This window comes from Abramis brama, assembly GCF_963993115.1.
Source record: "Abramis brama genome assembly, chromosome: 18".
Classification (NCBI taxonomy): Eukaryota; Metazoa; Chordata; class Actinopteri; order Cypriniformes; family Leuciscidae; genus Abramis; species Abramis brama.
Window position 1 is genome coordinate 34,643,165 of NC_139980.1, and position 12,500 is coordinate 34,655,664.

The 12,500-nt window shown below is 42.4% G+C and overlaps 1 protein-coding gene across 1 annotated transcript; it reads left to right on the plus strand.

Moving 5' to 3' along the window:
• The first annotated feature begins 3,139 nt into the window (after window positions 1–3,139).
• gpr6 (G protein-coupled receptor 6) lies at window positions 3,140–7,012 on the plus strand. Its single transcript, XM_084091269.1, has 2 exons — window positions 3,140–3,286; window positions 5,039–7,012. Exon 2 carries the CDS (start codon window positions 5,047–5,049, stop codon window positions 6,043–6,045), a length of 999 nt encoding a protein of 332 aa, XP_083947395.1. The 5' UTR covers window positions 3,140–3,286; window positions 5,039–5,046; the 3' UTR covers window positions 6,046–7,012.
• The last annotated feature ends 5,488 nt before the right edge of the window (window positions 7,013–12,500 follow it).

Genomic DNA, 12,500 nt, shown 5'->3' on the forward strand with positions numbered 1-12,500 from the left:
TCTTCTTTCAACGTGTTCTTTTTTTTTTGTTGCTCCAGAACGTGTGTGAATTTAAGATCTGTGCATTTAAATCTGGCTGTACTATAGAACAGTGACTGTATCAGATGATGTATGGGCCCACAATGAGCTGCATTATAGATGGATTTAATCTGATTCACTTCATCATTAATCTTGTTGCATGTGTAATTCTATCCCCCGCTTTCACAGACATCGCTTAAGTCCAGTCTCGGACTAAAATGCATGTTTGAGATGTTTTAACTGTCAGTGCCAAGATGCACCAGTAATGTTTTTTTCTAATGCATGTTTATAAAAGCTACTCAAATGTCCTAATTAAACTAAGACCTGATCCTGGCTTAATCTAAGCCCTGTCTGTGAAACCAGGCCTGTGTCAGTAGATTAAGCTTTATCTTCATATTTTTCAATGCAACCATGCATTTTCAGGGCTGCCAACTCTCACGCATTGAGCGTGAGACTCACGCAATTGACACTTTTCACACGCTCTCACGCCACACATCCATTTTCTCACGCACAGAAAAATTGTGGAGCAAAGAGGTACTTTTAATATTAAACTAATTCTCAGCTCTTAGATTCCGTCAATTTTATTACGAAATTCAGACAAAAATACCTTTGGCGCTTGTAAATGTGACGTGACAGATCGCTGAGCGCCTCAGTTCAAGTGCACGTGAACCGATCACCTGTTACTTTTTTATTTAAAGATGCAGTACAACTTACCGAAAGTATACATAATATCGACCAATTATTGTTTCTCAACCACGGAAAGAGGTCAATATAACAGCAGGAGAACAATTATGTCACATAACGTTACATTTACCTCAGGAAAGCCATTTAACGACCATAGCATGTTAATTAAATAGAAAAAATAGCTAGAGAGGAGATTTTGCTGAACACTTTACATATTTATTATATTTTTACTTATGTCATTAAATAATTGTTATTATAACAAAAACTGCATTATATTTAATTTAATATTATTGTTAACCTTTAATAATACCAGCAGATTGGGCCCTCTATGTTTACAGCATTAGGTGAGATTATTTTTTTAAATAAAATTTAAAATAAACATGTATCCAAAATAGTCAATATTGAATCAAAATCGGAATCAAATCACAAGAATGGAATTGAAATCTTGAAATTTTTGTCAAGCAATAATAAAAACTGTATCCTATACCAGTCATTGTACAATGTAAACATTGTAACATGTTGTCACTAAACTTCATAAAATTCTATTTAGTTACCAAATGTTTTGACAATCACAATTACACTTATTGTGATGCAATATTTGTTTTGTAAAAATCTCACTCCAAGCTAAACTCAAAAGTTGGCAGCCCTGCATTTTAGTAGCCTACTGACAGCATATGCATCTTTAAGATAATATGTGTCAAGGATGTGGGTGAGGGATGAAGCGAGGACTCAATTGCAGGGAAATGAAGGCTTTTATTAATAAAAATACAAACAAAAACTCCCCGAGGGGAAAGACTTGACTTGACTACAGGAAGAATAAACGAGGGTAAACATAGACGAGGAACCAGCACAGGACTGAAAACACAAGGAGAATAAATAGGGAGCAAACAAAGCAGGTAACGAGTGAGGACAGGTGGGGCTAATCAATCAATAATCAGGTAACGAGATGGGCGGGGTTAGACAATCCACAGGAGAGCACATGACACAAGGAAACACATGACAAGCCATGTGCTCACACCAAACATGACAAAAACACAAGCACTATGGCCAGTGAAACAAATCACCAGCCATGTGCTTACACAAAACAGACATGAACACAGCTAATGAGACCTCATAAGCCACGTGATCACACAGAGAACATGACAACATGAAAGCACACACAATAGGTGTGTTCGACATCGGCTGCGGCTGGATGCACCCGATCGGCGAGAGTAGCCGCGTGCAGGCGGGGAGGAGCTGCAAACGGAGACGTGAAGTCGGACACTTTCTGGTTCCCGTAGTGACTGCTCACGTGGTATTTGCATACTTTACCACAGCTGAAGTGAAATAAATGCAATATTTGACAAATAATACACAGATTTTTCAGATACATTTTTATTCAATACTTTATAGGCTACTGCTTCATACAGCGTCTGTTTGAACAAGAATAAAGTTCAACATAAGCTGTTATAAATGAAGTGGAGTCTACGTTTTTTAACCTGTTTTATTTGATAAACATGACACAATATAACATGACAACGACATGAAAAGAGTGTTTACTGTTATAATAAATTGATTTGAGAGCTTTAGAAGAACTAAGGTGTTCGAATAAACACGAAACACACGTGATCGTTGTCATGCAGTGAATCCGGCCAATCGTGGAACAGCTGTGTCGTCATCCGCCCTCGTGCAGCCCAATGCAGCCACTCTTGAGAAGCTGCGCTGGCTGAGTTCTCCGGCTACTCTCGAATTGCCCTCGCGGTACTTTGATGGCATACGTCACAGTCACGTGGCGTCGGCGCTGCATCAAGTCGGACAAAATTTCTAACCGGCATGCACTGCTTCAAGTCAGCCGCCGATCGGTCTGCGCAGAGCTGCATGAAGTCGAACAAGCCTAATCTGTGTTACACAGTACAAGACAAAACATGACATGAAAGCACGTGGTCGATGACAACACGAATCCCGACACAGAACCGAAACCAAACTCGACAGATGTGCCGGGATCCAAACACCATACCCCGCACATGTACACTGCATACACACGAGAGCGCGCACGGCTCGACAACGCTCAAAGCGCGCGCCCACTCAAAGACATGACAAAACAGGAGTGTTTTGAGCTCTGTCACAAAACCAAGAAATAAACTAGACAGAATTGACAGAACCCTGACAAATAAGCATCGGATAGTGCAGTATGCATTCAAGCATTGCTGTGAATAATGTGAAACACAAACAGATTTTGTGTAAAACACAGTATTTTGTCATTGCAGTTAGTGTCACGTGCGCCCAGTATGTTGCATTGTATCAAATATGATAGTTTATCTTATGCACATCAGAGCTTGCGATCATTCACCTGTGAATCGCTGATGTTCTTCACTGAACGATGGTCTCGCGCAGATGAGCGGCGGCGCGCGCTGACGTCACCAGGGTTTATTAGCGCGCGCTCGGATTCGCGGGCGCCAGTTCAGTCCCTCTCCATTCCCGCATGAATCCAGGACTCATGTCTGGGAATCCCAACAGGAGTAAAGGATTCACCTGAGGAAGAGCACGCGAGCGGTCAGCCGAAGAAAGCCTTTCAGTCTCTGTTTTCCCCCATGTGAAGGAAAAGGTATGCTTGATTTTCCCAATTATTAACTCAGAGATGCTGCATTTGAAGCGCAAACTCTAAGTGTTTGTGCACAAACAAAACCAATAATTTAGTGAGTTTTTACTGAAGCGAAGCTCTTGTTCTCAGCACTAGAGTGAGAGGCTCGAGCGCATATGTTTGCTGATTTCTCCTTGCAAACCTTTCTGAATTTCTAAATGATGAGATTTCACTTCTTAATATGTCTTAGTTTGGATGCGATTTCGTCCACATGCATTTCTGTTTCATCAAAACTCAAAGACGCGTCGATTGTGCAGGATTACACTGAAAACATGCGCTTTTTATGCACAAACGAACGTTTTGTGATTTTCTTTCTGTGGGTAAAATTGTTTTTTTTTTTTTTTTTTATTTGGAGCGATTTTCAGTAAGATTGAGCAGATTATGTTCTGAACTAAGAGTTTATAACTTAAAAGATGTTTCCGCTCAAATAAAACCCCTTATTTCGCCTCGGCCGTGAGGAAAACGCTCCTTCTCCTTTTCTCCAATTGTTTTACAGTGTCCAACTATCAGAGAGATTTCTTCATGCAAATGATACTACGAAACTTCTTAATGTGTTGTTGTGAATAATGTTAAATGCAGTGTTTGTATGTTTTCCCGCCTTAATTTAATGCAAAAAGTATTTGGCACGTAAGAATGTCGTTGCATACGTCATTATTGTGTGGGTTTCACATCTTATTTAGAATCTCTGCATGTCATTTATTTGACGCATTTTCCTTAACTAAGAGCTTATATTGTTTAAAAGATGTTTACGCTCAAATAAACTGCTTTAGTTGGGCTTTTGCGTGAAGGAAATGCTCATTGTAAGATTCAGCACCGCGGACAGCGCCAGTGAGTTTCAGAGATTTCTTCATGACGATGATATACTGAAGTCTCTACATGTCATTTATAGATTTACTTGAGGCATTTCCCAAACTATAAGAGCTTATAATGTTTAAAATGCTCGAATAAAATAATTTAGTTTGCATTGTGCTTGAGGAAAATGCTTATTTTGAGATTTAGCACACATTGATTTTCATGTAAATTATATAGTAAAGTCTCTGCATGTCATTTATAGATTTATTTGATGCATTTTCTAAACTATAAGAGCGTGCAATGTTTATGCTTGAATAAAATAATAATTTTTTCCTTGTGCATGAGGAAAATGCTTATTCTTAGATTCAGCTCCAATTGATTTTCATGCAAATGATATAGTGAAGTCTCTACATATCAGTTTTAGATTTACTTGAGGCATTTCCCAAACTAGAAGAGCTTATAACGTTTAAACTGCTTGAATAAAATAATTAATTTTTCCTTGTGCATGAGGAAAATGCTCTTTTTTTAGATTCAGCTCCAATTGATTTCCATGCAAATGATACAGTGATGTCTCTACATGTCATTTATAGATTTATTTGATGCATTTCCCAAACTAGAAGAGCTTATAACGTTTAAAATGCTTGAATAAAATATTAAATTTTTCCTTGTGCATGAGGAAAATGTTTGTTCTTAGATTCAGCTCCAATTGATTTTCATGCAAATGACATTTATAGACTTGATGCATTTCCCAAACTATAAGAGCTTATAATGTTTAAAATGCTCAAATAAAATCATTTATTTTGCCTTGTGCATGAGGAAAATGCTTATTCTTAGATTCAGCTGCAATTGATTTTCATGCAAATGCTGTAGTGATGTCATTTATAGATGCGTTTTTCTGACCTGTCGTCATTGTTTGGTCTCCAGGCTGAGAGATGAACGAGAGCGGAGCGCTCAACGAGAGCGCCGTGGGTTTGCCGTCCTCCTTGTGGCTTGAAGCCGAAGCGTTGGACGGGAACCGGAGCCTGGCGCTGTCATCGGCGGCCCTGGATTTCCACGTGAACCCGTGGGACATCATGCTGTGCCTGTCGGGGACGGTGATCGCGTGTGAGAACGCCATCGTGGTGGCCATCATCTTCTACTCGCCGACGTTACGCAACCCCATGTTCGTGCTGATCGGCAGCCTCGCCACCGCTGACCTACTGGCCGGAATGGGATTAATCCTGAACTTCGCGTTCCAGTATCTGGTGTCATCCGAGACTATAAGCCTCATTACGGTGGGATTCCTAGTGTCCTCCTTCACGGCGTCCATCAGCAGCCTGTTGGCCATCACGATCGACCGGTATCTGTCGCTCTACAACGCTTTGACGTACTTCTCCGAGAAGACGCTTCATTATGTGCATCTGATGCTGGTGGGAACGTGGGGAGCGTCTCTCGGACTGGGACTGATGCCGGTTTTAGGCTGGAACTGTTTAGAGGACGAGTCCACCTGTAGTATCGTGCGCCCGCTCAAACGCACAAACCTCACTCTGCTAGCCGCGTCGTTCTTCGTCATCTTCATCCTCATGCTCAGCCTGTACTTCAAGATCTGCAAGATCGTGTGTCATCACGCGCACCAGATCGCTCTTCAGCAGCACTTCTTCACCACCTCGCATTACGTGGCCACTAAGAAGGGTGTCTCCACACTCGCCATCATCCTGGGCACGTTCGGGTTCAGCTGGCTTCCCTTCGCCATTTACTGTTTAGTCGGAGAGCGCGAGTATCCGCCGGTGTACACGTACGCAACGCTACTCCCCGCAACGTACAACTCCATGATCAACCCCATCATCTACGCCTACCGAAACCCTGAGATCCAGCGCTCACTGTACATGCTCTTCTGCGGATGCTTTCACAGCAACGGCTCGTATCGCTCCAGATCGCCCAGCGAGGTCTAGATCATGCTTTCAATCTGTTTGGACAGTTTATCGAACCTTTAGACAAAATACAAAAAGAGTGTTTTTGTTGAGCATCATGTTTGATGCATCAGGCTTTTATGGCTCTCATAGTCTGAGATAGTGAGAAACAAACAGCTCAGTTTTATTCAGAGACACAAACTTTAGTTTATATGGTCAAACATTAAGGTCATGTAAATCAATGAGATCTTTATTACAGTGTTGCAGACTATTCGCATAAAATGCATATAAATATCTCCCAATAATGTCTTGATTTAAATGCTTAGTTTTATGATCAAAACATATAATGCGACGCAATGCAATGATGATTGAGAGATGAACAAATAAACCTTCCTCAAAAGCCTGATGATCATATTTGATACTCATAATTTTTATATGAAATAATGTCTGATAATCAAGTAAACCGAAGCTGCTTCAGTGCAGTTGAAATATTACTAACAATATCAAAGTTATTCTAAGTTTACTTGTTAAAATGAGTGCAGATTTGACAGCAGAGCTGAACACAAGCTGAAGGAAGACGTTTGTACAATTACACTAAAAGACTTTTACTTGATAAAAGTCTAAATATCAGTCAGACACAGAAGGACTGAGGAGATTGAGTGAAACAGCGACGTTTGCATCATTAGAGGCCTTAGAAATGTGTGTATCAAATATGATACAGGAGGATTCATGGGGGACTCAAAGTGTCTGTTGTTCAATTGCACTTTACTGAGACCAGGACGTCTCGACACGCTGTGAACGAGCAACGACACGCATCAAGAATGTATATTTATATTATTTATTTATTTATAAGCCACATGTTGCACTTTACTGTACAAATGTACATGCCAAAGCAGTATTGCATAGGCCTACGTGTTTCACTTGTGTGGTGGGTTTTCTATTTTGTAAAGTTGTCCATGAATGTACATTTTATACAAAACAGTGAACACAAAATAAAACATGAAAAGCTCTCGTTTTTCATTGCTTTGTCAGATCAAAGTGTGTGTGTGTGTGTGAGGAACTAATAATACAAGGGACAGTCCACCTAAAAATGATCATTCTGTACTCATTCGTGTCGTTCCAAACCCAAGATATTTTAAGAAATTTTTCAATAGGCTGAAGTGTTTTGTTCCCAATGTTCTTCAAAACATCATTTTTTTGAGTTCTGCAAAAGAAAGAAAATTTTGCAATGACAGAGAGCAAATAAAGACATAATGGTGATTTTTGACTGAACTATCCCTTTAATTTGAGAGTTAAGCTCTGACTGGTGTACGTTACACTAAAGCTCACTCGCACCCGGGTCACGGCACCAGATGTCACAGCTCTGACTGGCATACGTTACACTAAAGCTCACTCGCACCCGGGTCACGGCACCAGATGTCACAGCTCTGACTGGTGTACGTTACACTAAAGCTCACTCGCACCCGGGTCACGGCACCAGATGTCAGCTCTGACTGGTGTACGTTACACTAAAGCTCACTCGCACCCGGGTCACGGCACCAGATGTCACAGCTCTGACTGGTGTACGTTACACTAAAGCTCACTCGCACCCGGGTCACGGCACCAGATGTCACAGCTCTGACTGGCATACGTTACACTAAAGCTCACTCGCACCCGGGTCACGGCACCAGATGTCACAGCTCTGACTGGTGTACGTTACACTAAAGCTCACTCTCACCCGGGTCACGGCACCAGATGTCACAGCTCTGACTGGCGTACGTTACACTAAAGCTCACTCGCACCCGGGTCACGGCACCAGATGTCACAGCTCTGACTGGCATACGTTACACTAAAGCTCACTCGCACACGGGTCACGGCACCAGATGTCACAGCTCTGACTGGTGTACGTTACACTAAAGCTCACTCTCACCCGGGTCACGGCACCAGATGTCACAGCTCTGACTGGCGTACGTTACACTAAAGCTCACTCGCACCCGGGTCACGGCACCAGATGTCACAGCTCTGACTGGCGTACGTTACACTAAAGCTCACTCGCACACGGGTCACGGCACCAGATGTCACAGCTCTGACTGGTGTACGTTACACTAAAGCTCACTCGCACACGGGTCACGGCACCAGATGTCACAGCTCTGACTGGCGTACGTTACACTAAAGCTCACTCGCACACGGGTCACGGCACCAGATGTCACAGCTCTGACTGGCGTACGTTACACTAAAGCTCACTCGTACACGGGTCACGGCACCAGATGTCACAGCTCTGACTGGCGTACGTTACACTAAAGCTCACTCGCACCCGGGTCACGGCACCAGATGTCACAGCTCTGACTGGCGTACGTTACATTAAAGCTCACTCGCTCCCGGGTCACGGCACCAGATGTCACAGCTCTGACTGGCGTACGTTACACTAAAGCTCACTCGCTCCCGGGTCACGGCACCAGATGTCACAGCTCTGACTGGCGTACGTTACACTAAAGCTCACTCGCACCCGGGTCACGGCACCAGATGTCACAGCTCTGACTGGCGTACGTTACACTAAAGCTCACTCGCACCCGGGTCACGGCACCAGATGTCACAGCTCTGACTGGTGTACGTTACACTAAAGCTCACTCGCACCCGGGTCACGGCACCAGATGTCACAGCTCTGACTGGCGTACGTTACACTAAAGCTCACTCGCACACGGGTCACGGCACCAGATGTCACAGCTCTGACTGGCGTACGTTACACTAAAGCTCACTCGCTCCCGGGTCACGGCACCAGATGTCACAGCTCTGACTGGTGTACGTTACACTAAAGCTCACTCGCACCCGGGTCACGGCACCAGATGTCACAGCTCTGAATGGCGTACGTTACACTAAAGCTCACTCGCACACGGGTCACGGCACCAGATGTCACAGCTCTGACTGGTGTACGTTACACTAAAGCTCACTCGCACCCGGGTCACGGCACCAGATGTCACAGCTCTGACTGGTGTACGTTACACTAAAGCTCACTCGCACCCGGGTCACGGCACCAGATGTCACAGCTCTGACTGGCGTACGTTACACTAAAGCTCACTCGCACACGGGTCACGGCACCAGATGTCACAGCTCTGACTGGCGTACGTTACACTAAAGCTCACTCGCACACGGGTCACGGCACCAGATGTCACAGCTCTGACTGGCGTACGTTACACTAAAGCTCACTCGTACACGGGTCACGGCACCAGATGTCACAGCTCTGACTGGCGTACGTTACACTAAAGCTCACTCGCACACGGGTCACGGCACCAGATGTGGCTGCTGTTACTGGCGTACGTTACACTAAAGCTCACTCGCACCCGGGTCACGGCACCAGATGTGACTGCTGTTACTGGCGTACGTTACACTAAAGCTCACTCGCACCCGGGTCACGGCACCAGATGTGACTGCTGTTACTGGCGTACGTTACACTAAAGCTCACTCGCACCCGGGTCACGGCACCAGATGTGACTGCTGTTACTCGACCCGCTTCGAGTGGGATTCGAACCCTGGTCTCCGGTGTGGGAGGCGGACGCTCTAACAAGGATGCTAGAAACCGCAGCTAAATCTCCAACCTCCGGAGAATCACCCGTTTATAACAAACGCTTAACAGAGGAAATCCTGTGTGTGTGTGTGAACAGGAGAGTCTGCTGGAGAAAAGAGAACGAGACAGAGCTCGTAATAAAACAAGACTCAACATCAGATCATGTATGTGTGTGAGAGTGTGTGTGTGAGAGAGTGTGTGTGAACAGGAGAGTCTGCTGGAGAAAAGAGAACGAGACAGAGCTCGTAATAAAACAAGACTCAACATCAGCTCAGCTTTAGAAGATGACAAGAACTGAGGGATATCTCTGACAGAGTTCACATTATCTATTGTGAAAATCATATTCATCCGCAAAATGCATGCAGTTTTTTTGCAAAGTTACATGTAAACTAAAATCATATTTTCCCCCCTCAATAACTGTTTTTATTGAAGAACATAGTTCTTGAAATAAATTGAGGGTAATTTCTTCACCTATTCTGACACTCCCAGGTAAGTATTATAATCAGGCCTATTATAGTTTTAATTATATTAGGTTTAAACTGGCCAAACTGTGAAGTCTCAGAATATCTCTTGGTTTGTGTCGTCACTATCAGCAGCTGTTGTGTTTAATGATTAATAATGAATGATGCTTCATGAATATCTCCTCCTTCAGCGCTGATGAAGTTGTTCTGCGCTCATACAGATTCATCAGACACAGGACTCTGAAACATCTCATTAACTCCTTCAGCTCAACGCTTCATGCACACAGGTATAAATTCCTTTTGAATTGATTATTAAATTGTTTAAGGTTCATGCGCTTGAACGAACACATACACAAAAAATTATGTAAAAATACCCTCTCGACAAGTATTGTCATAAGTGAACAGTTGAGAAAGAAACCGGATGTGTGTCAGTATATTTGGTCCGTGCATTCAGTCTTAAAATAAAATAAATTAAATTAAATATAAAATAAAATAAATTAAATGTAATAAATAAAATGAAATAAAATAATGAAATAATAAAATGAAATAAAATAAAATAATGAAATGAAACAATAAAATGAAATGAAACTACAAATTAAATAAATCACCAAAAAATATCTGTGGCTGAAATAGACCCTGAGTTTTTCTTCAAACACCAAAGCCTGTATTGGAGTTCAGACTGTGTGTGTGTGTGTGTGTGTGTGTGTGAGTTCAGACACTGTGTGTGTGTGTGTGTGTGTGTGTGTGTGTGTGTGTGTGTGTGTGTGTGTGTGTGTGTGTGTGTGTGTGTGTGTGTGTGTGTGTGTGTGTGTGTGTGTGTGTGTGTGTGTGTGTGTGTGTGTGTGTGTGTGTGTGTGTGCAGCAGAAGAGCTTCATCAGTGATGCTGGTGTCAGTAACAGATGTTTCTTCTCATGCTCCTGCATTACTAACACCAGCTCATGGGTTTCAATCCCAGCAAATGCATTTGATGAAAGTCGCTTTGGAGAGAAGCATCAATGTTAATGTAACGTCACCTCAGATGAGCAAAAAACACTGTCTAATCAGCCAATCAAGAAGGGAAAGGGGTTCGACCTGGTACAGCAAGTGTTCCTAATAAAGTGGCCGGTGAGTGTATACACTGATTTCACTGCTTTTACAACATTACATGTTTTTGGAGCTTTTTAAAGTTTGTTTCAGAAGATTTATATGATGAAAAGATGAAACAAATGCAAAATGATCTCTTTTTCCAGTCCACAGGATTCACAGTGAACATTTGGTTTGTTTCCTCAGCAGGAGTGCATGACGTCATTTTTAAATGTGTTTTATTGACCTCTATTAGAGTGACGTAATCTCTAATAGGCCTTTATCTCATTTCCTGGTTTCGGAACGTTCGAAATCGCCAAGCAGTGTACTCGCACTTCCGGTGGTTACTTAGTTACACATTTAGATGAAAAGTAGGTCAGTAAACTTAAATAAAATCGCGATATAGAAATTTTTGCTTAAATCATTACATTTTAAACAAATGGTTATAACAATTTAATTAAACCATTCAAATGGAATCAAGAAAACAAAAAAAAATGAAACTTTTGGGAGATGCGAGAGTGAAGTAGTCCAGTGATAATTAACATGAAGCCATGGTGAATGCAATAACCGGAAGACGCTGTACACTGCTTCGCGGCTACTTCCGGCGTTCTATTGTGTTGTGATAAAGGCCTGCAACTCAGACATTTATGAGTGCGTTATCGTTCACATCCACTGTAGTCATGGAAACGTTATTTCTGAATTTTCTCTGAATGGTCAAAACGTCCAGCTTTTTAAAACATTTTAAAAATGTTTTCTTTAAACGTACAGTATGGCATTTTTCGCCGCTAGGGGTCGCTAACCTTACAATAACAAAGGCGTAGATTGATGACGCAACATTTGCTAAAAATTATGGATCTTGTCGTCAACGTCAAGCCGACCGATCTAATAATGTTTATGGATGAGTGAATACATCAATGTTTTTATCATGACTGTGATATGAAGTAGTTCGGGATTGCTAAGAGACAGCTATCAGCTCCACACGCGACGCGAGTCCCGCGGATATAAAAGGAATATGGACATTTCATTCTACCGAACTACACGCAGAATTACTACTCACAGGTCAGTTTATTAGACAAATTAAACTTGTGAGGTAACGCAGCGCTGTTTCACTTGGTCCAACATTACACTAGCACACTAAACTGCATTTGAATGTGTTGAAATGTATGTGTTAGTTTGTCTGTATGAGACTAGCAGTAAACTAGATCAACATTAGAATAACATACAGATCATATTCTGACATTTTATCATTGTTGAACTATATAACATTGATTAGTTTTATGTAAATGTGCTCACCTGTTTAATAAAGTACATGTAGGAGCGGTCGAAGTCTCGGACGTGAAGCTCTCGTTTATATACTGTCTATGGGAGCTCTCGGCATCTCGAAAACACCGCGCTGATATTGATTCTCGTTTTAGTTCTCCTTTTTTATCCA

Bases quoted from the DNA above. Each gene is read 5' to 3' on its own strand.
- gpr6 (XM_084091269.1), top strand. From the start codon at position 5,047: ATGAACGAGAGCGGAGCGCTCAACGAGAGCGCCGTGGGTTTGCCGTCC.